General features: G+C 37.1%; 1 protein-coding gene across 1 annotated transcript in view; it reads right to left on the bottom strand.

Annotated features, from left to right (window-relative positions):
* The window catches only part of LOC149280615 (metabotropic glutamate receptor 5-like), a 108,339-nt gene extending 88,035 nt beyond the window's left edge, over nt 1-20,304 (bottom strand). Inside the window, exon 1 of the mRNA XM_089500325.1 lies at nt 19,626-20,304. Coding sequence (XP_089356451.1) covers nt 19,626-20,304 — 679 coding nt within the window. The remainder of the gene's footprint in view (nt 1-19,625) is intronic.
* Between the last annotated feature and the right edge of the window lie 929 nt (nt 20,305-21,233).

The following is a 21,233-nucleotide window of genomic DNA, read 5'->3' as shown; positions in this document are numbered from 1 at the left end:
TCTTTTTCCTTATTTTTTTTTTCTTGTAAACAAAATAAAAGACCCAATGGCGTTTCATAGATTGATATAAGCAATGTGTATATGTATTAGAAGCACCATGAGAGCAGCGATCTTAATTTCCTAAATTATTTTGCCTCCCCATTAAGAAACTTAGGCCTGAACTGGCCGTTTGGCACCCGGGCCCCATACTCATTTAGAATATCTCTCCAGAGACAGAGCAGTACATGTACGTCATTAGTCGGCTGCTGGCTTTAAAGTGCCAGGGCCGCCTTGTCGTCCCCAGTGAGGAAGCTGATTTTGAGAGCCCCCAAAGATCACCAGGCCAACAAATCCTAAGCTTCTTCACCCGCAATCCCTGAAGGGATAAGCAGCCCCTCAAAGTAACATTTTAGCACACTTCACTTCCAAATAATCCAGCTACACTTCAACCTTGCTTTCGAATAAATTATCGACTAAATCGTGCGACCAGAGAGGATATCAGTTTTTTGATTGTATCACTACCTATTACAAAATGGTCCAATAGGCTATAATACTACTGATACAAGTTTAGTATTTTTACAAGTTTTGCAGAACAATCCTGATGGTTACCATGACACTCAGTAGAAACACACACCTATTACAACTCGAATCTATATTTGCTAAGGAAAACATATCAGGATTTAATACACACAGGACTCAAATAAAGCATAGACAACCGCCACAGAGTTCCAGAGAATTTGGGTCTATTCACTAAAAAGTCAAGTTACAGATATGTTTTGAATGAGGTCACTTGCCTTCCACTGACATGTGAGTTGTTTTAAAAAAAAACCAAAAAACATGAAAGTGCCTACAGCATAAATTTTTAAGAGCTTCAGGTGAGGACATGCCAAAATACATTTACAGAAAGGGACTTCATAGAAAGCCCATAAAGGAGTATAGAAGGAATCCAGTCTTTATGTAAATGCATTTTACTAATCTGCCTAGCACGATTAATAGATTTTTTTTCTCCATTTCTATCTACTTAATCAAGACACAACAGTGACTTGTAGGCACTATTAAACTAACATTTTTTTCAGCCATAAGAATATTTGTTTTGAAGGTTTAAAGAAATGACGGAATTTAGCATCAAATTACAAACGATACGGAATATCGGAACAAAGTGTAAGACAATTTCCCTCCAGCCAAAGATGTTATTAGCAACCTGCAAGACTTTGTTCCTTATACAACAATCTTATTTTATCAGTAGAACAGCAAGATCATTTCCCCAAAATATTCAAGCTGTGCTTAAAAAATCTTGCTAAATCCATAATATTATGCAAAAAAAACCCAAAACATGCTTTTTTATATCTTTCTACTTTTTTATGGAAATTAAGTAATTAAATACATTTCCACATAGACAGAAAATAATAATTATAGACAATTTCCAGAGCTATTTATCATTTAATTCTTCTTAAATACGGATAGCTAAAAGGTCAGTTTTTTTAATCAATTAAAAAAAAAAACACTTTTCATTCTATATTTATTTTTCTGCCAGCTGTAAAAATTCATACAGACTATAGTATTTTCTATGTGTTTTTGCATTAAATATAATGGAAAAAGGTCCTTACATCTCCTATACCCAACTCTGTTAAGGCTGTAACATTTTAAGGTGCTACTACACATTTTTATTCTTTTTAAAAAGTGGCTTGTAAAAAATATATATATATTTTTTACAGTACTTTTTTTTTTTTTACAGTAATTTTTCTCTAGGTTCTCTGGGATGTCTACTAGTAAACAATGAATCATTGTATGAAAATATGTCCAATAAATATCATAGACCCAAAACTGGGATTTTTAACAGAGGTATTTTATGACAGTGATGCATCATCTTACCATTTTTGATATTAAAGGTTAGGAATTACCCTACACTCGACGTTGGATGCATGAAATATTGCTTGGCATTTCCAGCATCTTGAAATGTCATATAAATTGCTGACTTTTCTGGAATCTTTTCAAAAACCTGAAATTCTGGTATAAAACTACTACTAAAGCAACTACTAAAAAATTAATGTAAAAAAAAAAAAAGTATTTCAAGAAACAGTACTCACCCTCCCAAAAAAGAAAAGTCCTCTAGTCATTAAATGAAGCAAATATAGAGATTTTAGATTCAAAAGTAAGCGTATAAAATATTGTGTAGCATTTGAGAACGTTCGTCATCATACATTGACTTTTTTATTCTCCTAAAATCCATAGTCAACCCTTTAAATAAATCCATAAAGCTATCAATAATTTTTTACATTTTGTTAAATACTATATACTTGTTCTGTCTGTATGTCTGAAGTGATATTTTTTTTTGTATTATAAATAACATATTGCTTTGCACACCAAGTATAATCGAAAAATCCCCAAAAATTATTACATTATTATTATTATTAGAAGCTAAATATGCCTAACAATTAGAACAAAATCTTTTTTTTATTTACATTAAGCAGTATATATATATATATATATATATATATATATATATATATACATATATATATATACATATATATATATACATATATATATATATACATATATATATATATATATATACATATATATATATATACATATATACATATATATATATATACATATATATATATATACATATATATATATATATACATATATACATATATATACATATATACATATATATATATACACATATATACATATATATATACACATATATACATATATATATATATATACATATATATATATATATATATATATATACATATATATATATATATATATATATATATATATAATGTCCAAAATTAACAATGTCCTGATGAAAGTCTAATAAACAGACTGAAACGTTGATTAGAAAACTGCAGTTTCTTGAGTGATTATTTAAAGAAGTCCCTGGAGTGCCGGTAACTATTTTTGGATGTTTTATATATATATATATATATATATATATATATATATATATATATTATACGTATAAATATGTGTGCGTGTGTGTTTGATTTGCTGTATAGCTTTCGTTAACAAATGCTCATGGCGCTAAAAAGATGACATGAAAATAATGTAGTATTAATCTCCAGTCATCTTCGTTGCTAAAATCATCTAACATTTCCCAATGCTGTTTGTTATGATTAATCTTATAAAACCACAGGACAGCCTCTTATTTGATAGATTTACAAGAAATGATTAGTTGCTCCATTAATATCAATATCTGGTGTTTTCCTCTAGTGATGGAGTAATTATCTCTTTCTCCCGTGGGACTTGTCCATAAGAGGGTTAGAAAAACGCAAGAATTTATATATTATATTTACTCTACCAGAAATAATTTCCCACGAATGATTGCTCTCTAAGAAGATTTTTACACATATGCATATAACTAGACTTGGGCACCAGGGGGCTCTTCGTGTTCGTCTTCGTGCTCGTCTTCGGCAAAAAAAAACAACTTCGTATTCCGCGAATATTCGCCTGGTCCTGTCTTCTCTTCGGGCGAATATTCGCGGACATTCTTCGTGTTCGGGTTTTCTTCGTTTTCCCCGGTTAAGGGGTTAAAACGGGGTTAAAGCCGCTCTGGCGCCAGGAGTTTAAATGTCCGTATGAGCAACTCTATTGGTCGTCAGCAGGGGGCTCGTCTGCCATTGGTTGATGGCAGACGAGCCCCCTGCTGGCGACCAATAGGGTCGCTCGTACAGACTGTTAAACTCCTGGTGCCATAATTGTCCGGCAGATCCCGCTGGTCTCCCTGTTCTATCATTTATTAACTGATAGAACAGGGAGACCAGTGGGATCTGCAGGGTAAGTTGCAGCATTGGGATTTTAAAAGTCTGTACGAGCGACTCTGTTGGTCGCTCGTACAGACTTTTAGGCTCCTGGTGCTGTAACTTACCCGGCACATCCCACTGGTCTCCCTGTTCTATCAGTTAAATGTCCGTACGAGCGACCAATAAAGTCGTTCGTACGGACATTTAACTGATAGAACAGGGAGACCAGTGGGATGTGCCGGGTAAGTTGCAGCATTGGGGTTTTAAAACCTCAATGCTGCAACTTACCCGGCAGATCCCACTGGTCTCCCTCCCTGTTCAATTAGTTAGGGGTTAACTTTGTTTTTTAAAGGGTTAAGGGGCCGTGCAAGTGAGCCTATTGGTCGCTTGCACGGCCCTTTAACCTATGGATTTCCGCTCCCGTTAACGCAGCATCGAAGGGGTTAACGGGAGCGGAAATCCATAGGTTCGCTGTCAGGGGTTACAAAGACCGTGCGAGTGAGCCTATTGGTCACCTGCAGGGTCTTCCTCTGGCATCAACCAATTGGTTGATGCCAGAGGAGGTCCCTGTAGGCGACCAATAAGCTCACTCACACTGCCCAGTAACCCGTGACGGCGAACCTGCGGATTTCCACTTCCGGGAACTGCCGCGAAGCCGCGAAGACAAGGTAAGTTAGAAGAGGGGGGGAGAATGGTAGACGAAGACAATCACGAAGATCTTCGTGGTGTGAGTCTTCGTCTTCGCCTACGTTTTACCGCCGCCGTCTTCTCTTCGGCGGGTCTTCGGAACGAACACGAAAAAGCACTCTTCGTGTTCGTTTCCATGTTCGCCCGAAGACGAATGCACAAGTCTACATATAACATGATTTTTTGTTTTCTTTTTGCTTGTACCAACTTTTATATTTTATTTTCTCTTTGTGCTGTAGTGAGCTGTTGTATAACGTGAGCTGCTCTTCATTGGTTGAAACCAGACGAGCCCCCTGCCGGTGACCAATAGAGTCGCTCTTACGGACCTTTAAATCCTGGTGCGAAACTACAGATTCCCGTATTAACCCTTGCTATATTACAGAAGCCTTAAGAGGCAGTGATTTATATGGGGGGGCAAGGATATTAGCTAGGAAGATTCTACGTGTTGTGCGTCTTCATGTACTTTCATCCGCCGCCGTATTTGTTTGTTCGTTATTCGGTTTGAACAACGAAAACATAACATTCATGTTCGTATTCGTGTTCTCCCGAATATAAACACACAAGTCTAGTATCTAGTGTCAGCTTTTCAAACAATGATGACTGTGTGGTTTATTCACGAAATGGAGAGTTGGAGGGGGGACCAGGGTTCCAACCCCTTGACTTAACTATACATTATTCTTCTTCAAAGTCTACTCACCTTATAATAATGCATTATACAGGGCAAGTTCAGCCCTTTTTGCTGGAGGAACCTGCCAGTGTTGGTCATTTAGAATAAAAAGTGAAAGGAGGTAGCAGAAACTACAACTCTCCTGCCATCTCTCCCTTGAATAAACCCCTTTATTTGAGCCTTGGAGTAGGAACCACTGAATTATCATGGGAAACGGAGAAGAACCTGTATAATCTAAGATTGGAAGGGGCAGATGTATTGCCAGACCTACGCGATATAGGACATTGTAAAATCACTATTCAGTGTTAGATTCCGTTACCGTTTTGCATTGGATATGAGTTTTTCACGGGCTTATTCTCACTTAAACATAAATATGGTTACCATATCAAAGTTTTTGTAACAAAGAATTTGCATTGCGGTGTGAAAGTATATTTAGGTGTTTAAAATGTATTGCAATTTAATGAAATCATAAAAGAGATAAATATTCTTTGGGCATACCCCGAAGACATCAGGTCGTACAGGTGAGTTCTAACCCATCAGGACAGCTTTTAGAGAGCTCTTACAGACCTTTAACTCCTGACAGTGAAACTCCACCTGGAGAGACTGCCTGCCAATAAAGTCGCTCGTACGGACCTTTAACTCTTGGAGCAGGAGTTTCACCATCAGGAGTTAAAGGTCCGTAAGAGTCCATAAGATTTGTTGATGCCAGAGGGAGCCCCTGCTGGCGACCAATAGAGTCGGTCGCACGGACCTTTAACTCCTCGCACGAACCTACGGATTTCCGCTCCCGTTAACCTATTTGATGCTGCGTAGATAAGGTAGGCTAGATGGGGAATAGTAGATTAATGAAGACGAACATGAAGATTAGTATACGTTTTGCTGCCGCCATGTTCATTTCTTCGGTATTCGGGCTGAACGCACCCTTCGTGTTAGTTTTCATGTTTGCCCGAATACAAATGCACAAAAAAAATACGAATAAGAATACTAACGTCTATATAAATGTTCTTCTTGTTTGTAACGGTCTCCATGTGATTGCTTGACAACCTCACTGGAATTACCTTGTTATGAAATCTCTAATGCAAACTCAATCTCAGAATGCTCTTAATTGGAGTGATTTATCGTTGTTAACCTAAAGACCCTCTATGCTTCTTGCTTCAACTGAAAATAACATTTAACGATTGCTTCCAACGGTCTCTTTATTCCAGTCTTGTTGTAAAAATTAGCTTAAGAAAAGATTTAATCTGTGTTGTCATTTGGCTGAAACCACAAATGGCATTGTGACTGTTGGAACGTTTGCATGTGTTACTGCATTGCCTACAGTATATATAAATAAAACATAATAAATATATAAATATAAAATATAAATATAAAATCCTATATTAACAATATCCAAAATGTTAACGTTCTTTGGAATATGATAAAACGTTAAGCTGTCAAACCGTCATTCTGCACAGTTATCGGAAAGATTTCTCTATCCCCTTATTTACTTAAGTCACTCTGGAATCATTTTATGTAATCAGATCCATAGTCGTTAACACTTTTATTAACATGGTGAACGTGTTCCTGGTTTACTATCTACTGAAAATTCGAATCGGCATTTGGTAAAATGTACGCGGCGAAACGCGTGCCGGGAAGGGTACATTTACCCAGAGGAAGGTTAGAATTTTAAGTACTGTAGATAGCGGCTGGCAGCGTTGTTGCAGGCTGGTTGTAATATTGTTTTAGGGGAATGGCAGTGTAGAATCTGCGGAGATAGGGGGAATAATTACGATTAGGCTATTTAGCCGTCTCCCTATGAATTAGAGGGCTTTACTCATCAGCAGCACAGCGGTTCTCTGCCGTGATTCAGGCAGCCCACGGGACGAGTCCTCTGGTTAATTTAGTAGTTTTATCTTTAGGAACATTTATGCTAATATAATAAAGCTTACATTTTGTTCTAAAGATTAACACTCGAGAGCGGTGATATATTGGGTCTGCACTAATCATGACCAGCCTACCACTAAAATATACTTATTATCCCGAAGAACATCATTGTTCAGCGTGTGTATATCATGGGCTAACTTCCCGTTCTTAGAATCAGCATAATATTCTTTCCCAGTCAGTTATCACCCCTATTAAGTTGCTATTAATTCATGACTAGGTTGCTGATTGGTATTTCTAATGGTGGAGATAAGAGAGAACGTCAGGACGTGAGTGAGATTACATAATGCTAGTTAGAAGCCTGGACTGGCCATCTGGCAAACTCCAGGTAGCCAGATGGCCGATGGAATCACACAATAACCTCTTCCGATACTCATGTGGCAGATTTGGTCCTTTAGTGCGTGGCTTCTTACGTGATAGAGGCAGTCGAACGCTACGAGAGTGTAAAAGAGTAGCGTACGGCAGCTGCATGTATGTCAATTATCGGCCTCTGGCCTTAAAGTGCCAGACCAAGTTTAATCCCCAGTCCAGCCCTGTAGTTATGTCAAACTACGACACAAATTTCAGCTGCCCCGAGTTAAAATAGAATCTTAGAAAAGCTGGGAACCAATTATACTGATTGACAAACGAGATGCATGAGCTAGACGGCTGTAATAAATGAATTAAGTCATGACAAAATCTGTTATGGTGACGCGTTCTCTTTAACTTAACTTCAGGGTTTGAAGATGCAACGTTAGGTGGTTGAGGTTGGTCATTTTTTTTGTTTATAGAAGAATGGATGCAGTTCAATAATAAGTTAAAATTGCTATTCAGAAATGTCCATCTTTTTTAGTTTCCAGGTGATCTCACCCCAGTTCCAGAGGAACTCCGTCCGCCAAGGGAACAAGAAGGGTGGAAAAAGGCAACACAGGCTCATCACAAGGGAAGCCATTAGGCTTTCTCTTCTGGGTTGAGCTACACTCTCTCTTATTACTAATCTCTTACATTGCTGAAAGTGAACAGCTCGGTTTCCTAGGTTACAGATCCCATCCCGAGGAAGCGTCTGAAAGTTCTGGTAGCCAAAAATGAACACAATTGGGAAGAAAAATATCTGGGGCATGTGAAGGAAAGGCCAAGGGGATGGCACAGGCAGGAACCCAATGGAATTGGCAAGTCAGAGTCAAACACAGGAAGGTGAATCATAATCGTTATTGGGATAACGTCAATCCTCAGCTGCAGGCTATGGCCCAACATTCTACTTTATACCTGTAAAAAGGTATACAATAACACACACTTGCTTTCTATTTTCTATATCGTTTCTGAGTCAAACTCTCTTTGTTCTTCTCAGTCAACAGTATTCATCACAGACAACAAATTCAGTAAGCAGAGCCAGGCTCAGACTGGTCATCTTGGCCATCTTGGATGGTGACCTGTGGTCCACCATCGCTCCATACACCAGAGGTTGGATATGCCCAGCCGCACGCTACATGAGCATAAAGACTTAACTCGTGACCTTTCATATCTATCCGCCGGTCACACCGCCCTTAAAGTGTCTTTATCCACAATTTGGCCCTAATAAAACCTTAATATAGAGCCAACTTGGCAAGTATTTTCACTGCCCCCTATAGTAACAGAGCTGCTGCTGGAGCTGTATAAATAAATATATATTAATGTAAACCCCAAGCTAGTCTTGATGGTAGTAATGCTGGTTAAGTGTGATAGGAGTTTGGAACATCCTGTCCACTGGCGTTAATCTCCTGAAAAATATATTTTATTTTCACCGCTTTGTTATTTAAGGCGGAAGAGGGCACAATGATTCATGGCTCATCACCCATTCCTGGCACTCAGTTAAAGGTAACCGGGAAGAAAGACGCTTAAAGAATAAAGAAAACATTGTTTTATGCTGAGTGGTGTTTCCATGGTAAAGAGAACTAAAGATGCTCGCTGCGTTACTTTATCCCTGTAAACACGTCCTCCACTCACAAGCACAATGAACGTGTACTTGATTTGATTCATAAAGGGCCATTTCGTCTTACATTCATTAACGATCTATTGACTTAGAGCACTAGAAACTAGAAAACGCATCGCAGGAACAGAAAAGTACGCGTAACGCTATCACAACAGTGACAGACTGTATCCAGCAAGGGATGATGGGCAGTGATACGCAAATAAGGAGCACATTTTGCTGAAGCTCTAGTTGTAGTTTAGCTACCACTCCAAAAGATAACGTGGCTGTCTGGGGATCGTGGGACTTGTAGTCCATAAAAAGTAGAAATACTCCTCACAGTGGAGCTTTGGGATATGATGTCATGCCCTTGCGCTCTGATGACAACACCTTTTTAAAGTAGTCTATGGAGGCTGTGCCAGCTTGGCACACCGTCCATAGTGTAAGCGGGCTGGTAAGGAAGATCCTGTTTAAAATGGACACTCCAGTCTTTATATACACTTGCATTATTATATATATAGATATATAATGCATGCAATAACCACTTGGTCTTCTGTAAAATGGGGGGTATACTTTCCCCACCGCGCTGCTATTTGCCGTGTAGGAGATGTTTGGCCCATGTCCTACATAAAATAATTATGTTTTCCCTTTGAAAATATGGCCAAAACGCTTTACAGGGCTAGGGGGTCCAGTATCCCCTCGAACGTAAGAAAAAAAAAGTGCTTAAAAAATGTTAAAAAAAAAAACCTTTGAATTCAAATATTCAGGTCATATTTACCTAATATTTTTTTAATAATATAAATATAAAATTATGTTTAATAAATGGAAACATTTATTATTTAATAACACAATTTGGTATTGCTTTTTGCAATTTTGTTAGCACAAAAATAAAAAGCAGCATATTAGTTTACATATTCTGTGTGGGGAAAATGTATTTTTGTCCTTCGCTATGTAAGCATAGCAACATGCTTGGTTGCTATGTGATAAAAAAATGATTAAAAATGTTTTCCGTATTAAACTTGTTAAAGATATTACCTAAGTTTATTTAGCTGTATTACTACCTTCCCCGGAACATATTTATTATGTCATGTTTTATAAAAAAAAATATTTAAAATGACTTTACCCCATCTGTGCAAATGCCAAAACGGTGTATATTGTTCATCAATTATGTACAGTTTATGCTTGTAACCACGTCTAATTTACTTGTATATTGATGATGGGAAATCTAGTACCACACTATCAGGGAAGATATGTTTATATATATATATTTATGTATCACCATGGCAACTATTGGAATTCCTGGTGATTGGGTCATTCTCATGGCTGCCATGTTGATAAGAACGGTTGTCATTGAGTAGAACCGTGTCCTGCGCAGTATTGCCAACCACTAACAAGGGCATTTTTCCCAGTGGGGTTGCCAAACCAAAACAGTCAATTTGCTTTGGATTTGAAGAGATGTTCCATGGGCTCAACATCCTGTGACCTCATCATGCAACTCACATAACCTGGCCAGAGTGATGTCATGCGAAACTGCTGGCCATAGACTCTTAGGAATATTAGGAAGCAGGGCCAGACTGGGGATGATGAGATGGCTCTAGTACTTTAATTCTGCTCCCAGAGAATGATGTACGTGCGTCCAACGTTACATTTTTATGCTCTCGTTGCATGCGGCCAGGCATATCCTACGAGATATCCGCTGGTGGCAGATCAGGTGAGTATGGAGCGTTGACGGCAAGAAGCCCACCAGACATGGGCCTGGTGTGCCAGATAACTGGTCTGGGCCTGCAGGGAATGATGTACGTGCGTCCAATGTTACATTTTTATGCTCTTATCCTACAAGATATCCGCTGGTGAGTATGGAGTGTTGACGGCAAGAAGCCCACCAGACATTGGCCTGGTGTGCCAGATAACCAGTCTGGGCTTGCTGGGAAGGATTAAATAACTTGCCAAAGGACCTAGTTAAATTCTAGGCAGATAGTCAATGAGTGGAATATGTGTGTGTGTGTGTGCATATAGACATATCCAGGACATCTCCAGAAACGGTTGTTTCTTTACCTACTGCGGCGGTAATAATTATTTTCCGTGTCACTGTAAAGAAAATTAGCAGTCACGAGTGACAATTATGTTGTAGATTGTCAAACGCCTAGTAAATGTTGTTTTTTAATGAAATAATTGGTTTCCGCTAACTTTTAAGCTGCACGAGTAGCCGCGCAGATCAATAGTTTTAATCAACTGTTGCCAGTCCAGTTATTTTCTGAAACCAATAGATCTGGGTGTTCCTCGTCAGCGGCCAAGCTGTTATTTAGTAGTCTGTGAAAACGCTGTCAGCTTTGTATTGAAAACCTGGCTAATTAATCAGCCTTGTAGATCCCTGAGATCTGAATAGTTTTTTTTTTAATAATGAAACTAGTCTATATTAACGCTCTGAACTAAAGAGAGCACATGTTTTATTATGAAATCGCCACATGCATACAGAGCCACTTCCACTGTAATATTTTTAATGCAGAAGGAAGTAGAAATATGATGTCACTGAAGCCAGATATGTAATTGGACAAAAAAATAGTGTGACTCTGCTAAAGTTATGTAACTAGAAAAAAATATATATATGTTTCGACTATTATTTCTCTACAACGGTGATTCAACTCTTTGTGCAAATTATTGTAATGGGTTTAGGATGCCGTCTAAACCATATGGATCACCAAGGTTATTCTGTGTGTTAGCCACAGCTCGGCACATGGAGACGGAGCAGAAATGAGAATCCTGTCCTACTTATGCCAATAATGAGAGAGCACGGGTTGTCATTGCTCATGATTTCATGTGTCTGCTTTCTCATTAAACTCTCGGCTTCTCGACAGCTGTGCATGGAAGCAAGGAGAAAGCAAAGAATTTGCCATTAAACACGCCTGTCTGTCTGTCATAGCCAGATGTCTGTAACGTAAAGATTTCAGCAGCGGGGAAAGTACTCGAGTGAATACACTTAGCAGAGGATCTATAATTATGCCCAATAGAAAAACAAAAAAATGTAGCTAAAATTAGTATTTTTTTTGTTTTTTTTAAAGAGAAATAAAAAACAACAAAAAAAAACAAAACAAAGACATATACGTACAGTGATATTCCATATTTCTTACGCATAAATTTATGGGTATGATTTGAATTCTCTTTTATTCTTTTTTTTTTTTTTTCTTTAACTTTTGCCTTTCTCTCTCTCTTCTTCTTTTTCATATACTATTTCTTTATTCTTTATAATATTAAATAATGGCGTAGAACAAATATTGATAAAATACAGTATGTTCAAGTGGGGTTTAGGAGTCTTCCTGCCTGTTTTACATTTCTCATTCTTAATAGTGTATCTTGGGGGTCCAGATATTAGTATTTTTTTTTATAGTAAAGATTGCATGAACCGAGGTGCTTAGACTTCTGCCATTCAAATGGTTAAAAGATACAAAATAATAAAAAAAAATCCAAATAGAACTTCCCAATGAGAAGTTTTGATCCACTGTCCAGGGGTTCTCCTATTAATCCCAGTAATTCAAGGCATCAATGATAGAGAAGGTAGGATTTTAACATACAAGAAAAGAAATTAGATACAATTGCCCAACATTGTTGAAGTTTTCTAATTTAGTTTTCTAATTTTTTAAAACCTCGCTCACAAGGACGATGCATTTTTAGTAATGCATTAAATGTAGTATATAGGTAAAAATGTCCAGCTTGGCTCGAGGATCTGTTATTGTGAATGGAACAATCGTTGTACGGTTCGTTGCAGATTCACCCGAGACTGGCCAAGGATATGATGTAAGAAAATACTAGCCCTACGCGTTTCGCAGTAAGACTTCATCAGGGACTAACACATTTTTAGTAAAAAAAAAACTATAGGAATATAAATACATGCCAACTTTAAATACACCAAACAACGCATTCTAACCCCATCAGTTACCGAGTCTTGCATGCACTGAGTCCCGTTGATACTGTCAATCATACTGTCTCTATCACTGATTATTCAAATGGTTAAATCTTCTTTTTTTTTTACACCAAAAAAAAAAAATGATATTATATAAAGTTTAATTATTCTTGTAAAATGCCCAATATGCATATAATATGATTCTGTTTGAATAACTAGTTTACCTAATAGATTGTAAGCTTTCTTCTCCTTCAGTACCAGTACCGATTTCCATTTGGTTAACTGGTATACTTAATAAATATTGAACATTGAAACTGGTGAAGAACACCATACTTTACTCAATAACTTTAAATGATAAAACTGGAATAATGTCAATTTTTTTTTTTTTTTTTTACAAACCAGCTTTGTTAGGACATTTATCTAAAAATAAATATCCATTCACTCATAGCTTTTTCTCTACTGATCTGGTTTTAACCTCGAGGAAATTGTTTTGCGAAACGATGCCAGGTCGTGTTAGGAAGTGTTCAACATTTATACCGCTGTGTCTGTCTTTTTTAAACATGTGCACAGCAGCTGACTGTCGACAGTACAAAAAAGAGAGCGTCTCAGTAGAAAGACATTGGCATGCCTACGGTCCAAACACACATGATCTAAGAAGCAGAGAGAGAGAGAGAGAGAGAGCAGACAAGGATATCTTTGTCATAATGGTTTACCGGTGTCAAACGTCTCTTCAGCAGACCGACCCATTCCTATTTCATTGCTCGGCTAGATAAGATGGAATTCGAATGATCTGTTGGATAATGTATTGAATAGAGAGATAATATCCCCGATGTTGCTGATGGGAGTGAGAGTTAACAGACATAGGAACAAGGAATTTGACCGGGGATAAGAATAATTTGGCCTGTCTAGTTTCCCCATTCTTTCTGATGTAAGACTCAGATCTTAATCAGTCGTTGGTCTCGTCTTAGATTCAGGAGCCACATGTCTACCCCATGCATTTTTAAATTCCATCACGGTATCAGCCTCTACCAATCCCAATGTGCTCCATTTATCTACCACCCTCTCAATGAACCAAAACTTCCTTACATTATATTTAATTATTACTAGAGGGTCTAAAGATACAGTAAATAAATCCTGCCAGATCTATCCATAGCGAGTGGTATAAGTCACAGAAGTTTCAGTTATGAACATATTCTTAAAATTCCTGGCAAATTTGTGCCCTTGAATCCCATGTGTAATAGGGGGACAAAGACACCAACATGGCATAGATCTCTTCTTGGAGAACCACGCTGTCCCCATGGACAGTTTTCCTGAATATTCTGGAAGGACGGGATGTGTCTCGTTTACAGAGGTACTCGTTGGTACGAGTATGCATAGTGTTGGCTGTGATTTATGGTAAGTTAATAAGCGGTATTTATTTCTTATTTTTTTAACCTCTTAAGGGCAATGGGCGTTCCCTTAACCCATTGAAAACAATGCATTTTGAGCCCGTACATGTATGGGCTTTGTCATTAAGGGGTTAATATCCCGTTATTCCATTGGTGATTTATCATCCAGGGACATCTGTACTGGAAATAAGTCCCCTTATAAGTTAGAAACACATGCGCGTACACAGTTTAGTTACATTTGAATTGATTCTGCCTTCCTCGACACCAAATTGTGACCTTTTCTTATTGATTGCACCCTGACCATCCTGGCCCCTAATTGTATGTATGGTTTGGAATAATATATCGTAGATGGCTTACATTAATTATCGTTGCAGCTTCCCTCATATCAAACAGCGGTAGGACCTTTCCACTTGACCTCTGCTACAATCAAGCCTTCTGTGTCAATGCCTCTGAACCTACTGATATATCGTAAGCTCTCAGGAGCAAGGCTCTCTTCTTTATGTGTGTTCATATTATTGTCCATTTTGTATTCATCCATAATTGTACTATCACAACAGAATGTGCTGATTCTGTGAATTCCACAGCGTTTAAAACTAGTAATATATATTTTTTTTAAAATATCAGTTACTGGAACATTTTGATGTCTCTCAACTGTAGATGTTCCGAAATTGTATGGTCTTAGTTGGCCCAAGTTGATTTTCCATGGATCTTCAAGGTTCATTCTTTGGCTGAACATCAGATGAATTCTCTATGAAAATTATTGGAGTCAAGTTCTCAGCAACCCAAGTGAAATTTTTTGGGCCAGCTCTCAATGTGGTCCTCATCAAGGTTCTTAAGGTGACAAGTGTAAAGAAGGTCTTCTGGGTTCTACTAGGATGTTTTCCTTGTTAGAACAAAGATATCTTTACTGAATACCTGTAAAAGTTATTTTCAGGTTTGTATCTACGAATTAAGAATTCAGGGACATTGTGGCCTTCATCAGAAACAATTCTACTAATTAAGAACGACTTCCATCTCCTCATTCTTCCAGTACGGGCAGAATGTAATTCATGAAACCTGCCAATCATGAAGACAGCGGCAGTGGGTAGGCACTACCTAAACAAAAGTTAACACATCCCGCATCGCACAAAAAATATAACAATCCAATGAAAATACTGCTCGGGGAGAACCAAATTAGAAACACCGTCCCACGAGAATTCACTAATTATGAGAGAGAGTACAATTTTGTAGTTCTTAAACTGCATGCATAATGGAAGTCTAATTATTAATCTTAAGAATAAAAAAGTTAATTAAAAAGACATTTGAAAAAAAAAACGTTATCAAAAGTGACTTTTTAATTAAGGATGATATCACATTCAGCAATCATGATGACAACATTTTTAGTTATTTTATTATCATTCTGCAAAAAATAAATAAATATATATATATATAAAATAAAAAATATAGTGAAAATATGTATAAAAAGTGATTCTTGTAAAATCTAAAAAGTCACTATAGTCACATATAATAATACATTTGACAGACTGTGTGAAAAGAATATTTAAGAATGTTAAAGGCTGTTCTAGAACCAGGAATTTTGGCTCAAATGAAGAACTTTTTTTTTAGCAGAGGAAATGTGCACAATTGGGAAAATTTGCAGTATTTGTGATTTTGTATGAACCACGAAATGTTTTATATTGATATGAAAACCTTGATGATGCTGTAATTCTGACGCTTGACCTGATTATTGTCCTGAAAAGCAAATAGTTTTGACTTTCTTGTTGGTTATGAAAATTAGGCTACAGGGAGCCGTCGTCGAAAGATGCGATGTGTTCATGCGCAAGATGTCTCAAGATCACTGATATCGATGAAGCCAACAAAGCATGTGCCTAGAGGACCACTTATTAAGGGGGAGATTATTTGGGATGGATAGTTAGAGGAACTTAATAGTAAAAATTCTGGGGGTGGGGGGTTAAATCACTTATCGCTAAAAAAACACATAAAGTAGGACTTTCCATGACGGGGAAAACCCTTGCAGGAAAAACCTTGTTTTCAAGCCTGATTATTCAGAAATGGTCCATGTGGTATGACATCAGTGGATCGAAACTACTTGTTTCTGCCCACTTTTGCCCTTGTCTGTGATTTTAGTTGCATTTTTGAGAGGTATTTTGATCATAGCCTAAAAAATTAATTGTAATTTTCTAACAGAGAATAGATAGTCGACGCTATTCGTATTTATTATTAATCTTGACTTCAAGCTCTGTTGCCTATAAAAGTATCTAGTTTATTTGACTTGTCATGGGGGCCAGACTGGGGATTAAAATCAGCGCTGGCACTTTAAGGCCAGCAGTGTTTGAAGGACGTATATGAGGCTTCCGGCCGCATACTGAAGGACCTGATCTGCCAGTAAAGGCAAGTATATGGCTCCATAGACTACCAGCCCACCGGGCATTTGGTCAGCCTGGACCTGGTTGTCATGCTACCTTAAATTGTAAGAAGTACTTGAAATTAATTCTTTAGGACATTTATTATTATTTTTTTTTACCATCAGGCATTTATTTTTAATATTTTAGAAAAAACATTTGGATATATAACAGAAACACTGTTTATTGTTATATTTCATTAAAGCTGTACAAAATAAGTGCTATAATGTGAAATGGGAAATAAATGACTTAAATGTTCCTATCATCTGCGAAACAATTACCTAAGTGATACAAACGATCAGCCTGTTTATATGACACATTATAAATAATGTTATCATAGACAGAATAAGTATATATTTAATATTCTGCGTTACATTTAAGCATTTGGTAGTTGACAACATTTTCAGTTATTGTATATGGCGGGTTATGAAATTGGGTTATTAGATGCATTAATATTAATTTTAGGGCTAGATTTACAAAGGGCAGCGAAAATGAAAACAGTCTAATTGTAATAATTAAAATTAAAAATACACACAAATATATTTGTAATAGGCATCCAACATGTTTTTTTCTTTTTTTTTGCTTTTTATCTTTTATTTATATAGGGCCAGCAGATTCTCCAGCACGGTCTAATAAAAAAATAAAAAATTTGAATAGAAGCAGGAGTCTCAGAGATCTCTGCTTGACAGAATTTATAATATAAAGGAAGGTGCCAACAAACATCGGATTGTATGACAGCTAGTAAAGCTTTACTGAATAACAATAGTCTGTAAACGGACCCTGAAATTAGGTTGCTTAGTGCTGTGGTAGGGTTTTTTTTATTTATTAGAGCCCCCTTTTCCTGTTCGGGTGAGTATCTGAGCACTCACTTGCTCTTGGGGCTTTGATGCCTTTTGGACACTTGACTGGTATCAAGTAGAAAGATATCTTCTCACACGATACATGACTGTCGGATAGGGTATCATCAAAGTAGCCAAGTGGCCTAAGAATACTAGAGGTTGAAGGGTCAAAAACCAGGTAGAGGTTCTATCAGAGCAGGAAAGCAATCAGGTAAACAAGCTCATCAATGAGGGAATACCCAGGACATACACAAGAAATCAACCTTAGAGTCAATCAACACATCCATAGCTAAACTGACTCCTCGATTAAGCACCAGAGAATCTAAAACTGGATATTTGACCATATATAAAAATATATGAAAGTCATCAAGGAAAAGGCAGCCAATCAGAAGAGGCTTAAGTCTCCCTGATAAACTAGACATATAGAATGGACCAATCCAGAATAAGATACATTAGGGTTAAAGTAGCCAAGAAGAGAAATGATCAGGGCATGTCTTGGGATTTTCGATGATGCCTTCAGTTGGAGGACAGGCCAAGCCAAGTCAATAAAGCAAAATCAGTAGCACTTTAATAATATAATAAATCATAGATTAATATCATTAGATTAATAGGGACAGAACGTTGATCCAGGGATTTATTCTGATTGCCATATTTGGAGTCGGGAAGGAATTTTCCCCCTGGTATGGGGCAATTGGCATCTGCTTCATAAGGGTTTTTTGCCTTCCTCTGGATCAACACAGTAGGGACACAATATGTATATAGGTTGAACTTGATGGACTTTGGTCTTTTTTCAACCTTATGAACTATGTTACTATGTTACTATATAACAGACCATGGGAGCCTTTCATCATTATATGGCACAGCATTGTGCATCAGGGTATGCAGGCAGACTAAGAATGATAACCATTAATAATGTTTGTTATTGTATCACGAAGCTTTAGCCTGTGTGGGAAGATGTGCTCCCCAACGTGACTTTTCTTCAGTAAAAAGGAGCACTTGAGCTCTTGTCGTGACTTCAGATTTGACAAAGGATTCAATTCAGAGTAGCATTAAGCTTCCATCCAAGGACATATCATGCAATTATTATTACCATATTGTACTCGGGCTAAAGAGAAACACGAAAAAATAAGAAATGCAAAAGAAATACAGCCATATAAAACAGAAAAAAAATCTGTGCACGTTTCCTCGCACCTATTCCTGCTAAAGTAACTGTATAGTCACCAAAGACACTTAAATCAATTCTTCTGTCTAAAGATGTGGTGGGACCATCCTAAACCGGGGCTATGGACGGTCCCAAAATCCATTGAAAACAATGCATTTTGAGCCTTTGTCATTAAGGGGTTAATTACACTACGGAACACTGAGTTATGTCAAAATAAATTGTGGCAAAACACATTTTGGATCCAGTTAAAAACACCTTCTACTGTTGGAGACCCCTTAAACCACTGGTGAGTTAAGCAGCTGGCTGTTCTGCCTATACGTTAGCCCCCCTCTGTTGAGGAATAGAATATTGTATATGCACACAAGTCAAATATTTAAATAACTTTTTATTTTTACGCTGCATTAATGGCATCAATCCAATTTTAACCATTCTTAACTATTTTATTGGCGTAGACATTGAACAGGCAGATAGGAGAAGACATTGCTTATTTGATCTAATTAAATAGCTATACAATTAAAGCACATATATAATACTTTTAAATGTAGTTATCATTGTTAAGACATAAGAAATAACCAATTAAATTGCATTCTCTTTGCTGTTAAGAAACGTGTATTTTGGTTGTCGGTCATCTTTCTTGCTGTTTATATACTTTAAAAATAAGAATTTTATTTTATATTTTTCCTTGTATTTAGACCTAACTTTAGACCAGATTAATATTTTATTTTAAAAGCTGCATATTACTAAGAAAGCATATATTGGTTCAAACCTAAATCAATAACATATTAGAACCTATAATTTTATTTTCAAGCAGGTTTGCCACTAACTGACAATAATTCAGTGTTCCAATTGGTCACTGGCTACTGTGGCTTCCATCATATGTTCACATAACACTTTAAACCAAGAAATATACCAATCTACACTTTATAATTTAGAAATTTACATGGTTTATTTTAGAAAAAAACCATTCTATTGACTCTTGTTTAGATGGATCTTACCTTCTGTATGTACCGCAGAGACGTATGTCCAGTTGTACCTTTTCACAATGTCTACCATGGCCCTTGCTTGTTGGGCGTCCGAGGGTACCACTCTCATGAAGTACTTGTAAAGAGTTTTGTCACTCAAGTCCATACTTGTGGCAGAATATGCGATTTGAGGTATATTAAAAAGCTGCAGTAAGTTTTGGACTTGAATTGCCACCGAGCTGGATCCAGGTCCAATGACACCTACTATGGGCTTTTTTAATCGGAATCCTGATGAAGATCCGTCAACACAGCGAACTAATCCTTCCTCTTCTTCGGATGAAATCAGAGAGTCCCTAATGAACTCAATGCTTTGCTCAAGGGCCACTGCAGAATGCCAACATGAATCTCTTATTTCACATCCAAGGGTTATGTTTGGCAACAGTGTTGGGTCTGCGTTGATTCTGTCGAGGGCATGTAGCATGGCTTCCACTCTCTGAATGCCATACTGTTCTCGTATTTCACCACATTTCCTTTCATGAACTTTTTCAACAGTGGGTTGGTGGTGTACAGAAAACAAAGCCCCAATAATAATGTCACCTGGCACGTGGGACACAACTCTCCTTTCATTCGTCTGTGCTGATGCCACCAGACCGGTACTACCACTACCATCTTCCTTCAGCAGAAGAAACAGAAAGACGAAGTAGAGAACCATTTTAGAAAACGAATTAAGCTAGGCTAGATAGCATGATGAGAGAAAAGCTTTGGCTGTTTCAACTTGAGTCGGCTTTTACTCCTTTGTAGATGTTGTTGGATAGCCAAGCATCGCTCCCCACCACTCAACAAATGACCGTTGTATCTGAGGGACCATTGAGGAAGATATTCACAAATATTCCAAAATGTCATTCCCTAGAAAAGAAAGAATAGGGCATGGGTAGTTATCCTCTTGTAAAACATGTACATTAAACGGGCCGGTCATAAAGGTCACTACTGATTAAATCTATAGTAATCGGATTTCCAAATCTTATGTAGCGGGCAAGAAATAGAAATTAAAGGTCGTCATCAATTTTAATGATAATAATTGACAGAGCCCATAAAAAATTCAAGAAACTGGTATTTAGGCTAAATTTTCATACATTTTATACATCGAGCAAATCTTTTTGTGTTAATTTCAGATTGTTCCCATTCTCACACATATTATTTAAAGACTTAAACAATATTATAAACATAAAATGCATATATTATACCTGTTGCCTGGGCAGTCTTTAACTCAGGGCAAAATGAGCACCTTTACTGAGCCCAGACTTACCTTGGGGGCCCACAGCAGCTGTCATATGGGCCCCCTCAACAGACATTTTTTTTTGTATTCCCAGAGATTTAGACTGAGCCATTCTTTTGTTTACCACAAGTAGAACGACAAGGAGTCAGGTTGTTTTGTCTAGTAGATCGGGCTAAGATAACAGAGCTAGAACTCATACAAATGGTTAATATGCAGCTGTCCGAAAACATTATATTCCTTAAAAACTATAACTGTTTTAAAAAAAGAACTTTTTTGAATACTTATTTTTAATCTGATACTAATAATAAAAATAATTTAAAGAAACATGAGAATCATGCCCTTGAGTATTTATTTTAATATATGGA

The sequence above is a fragment of the Sceloporus occidentalis genome, unplaced genomic scaffold (genome assembly GCF_023333645.1).
Source record: "Sceloporus occidentalis isolate IW3139 unplaced genomic scaffold, rSceOcc1.0.p SCAF_151, whole genome shotgun sequence".
Classification (NCBI taxonomy): domain Eukaryota; kingdom Metazoa; phylum Chordata; class Lepidosauria; order Squamata; family Phrynosomatidae; genus Sceloporus; species Sceloporus occidentalis.
This window is presented reverse-complemented; position numbering and strand designations above follow the sequence as displayed.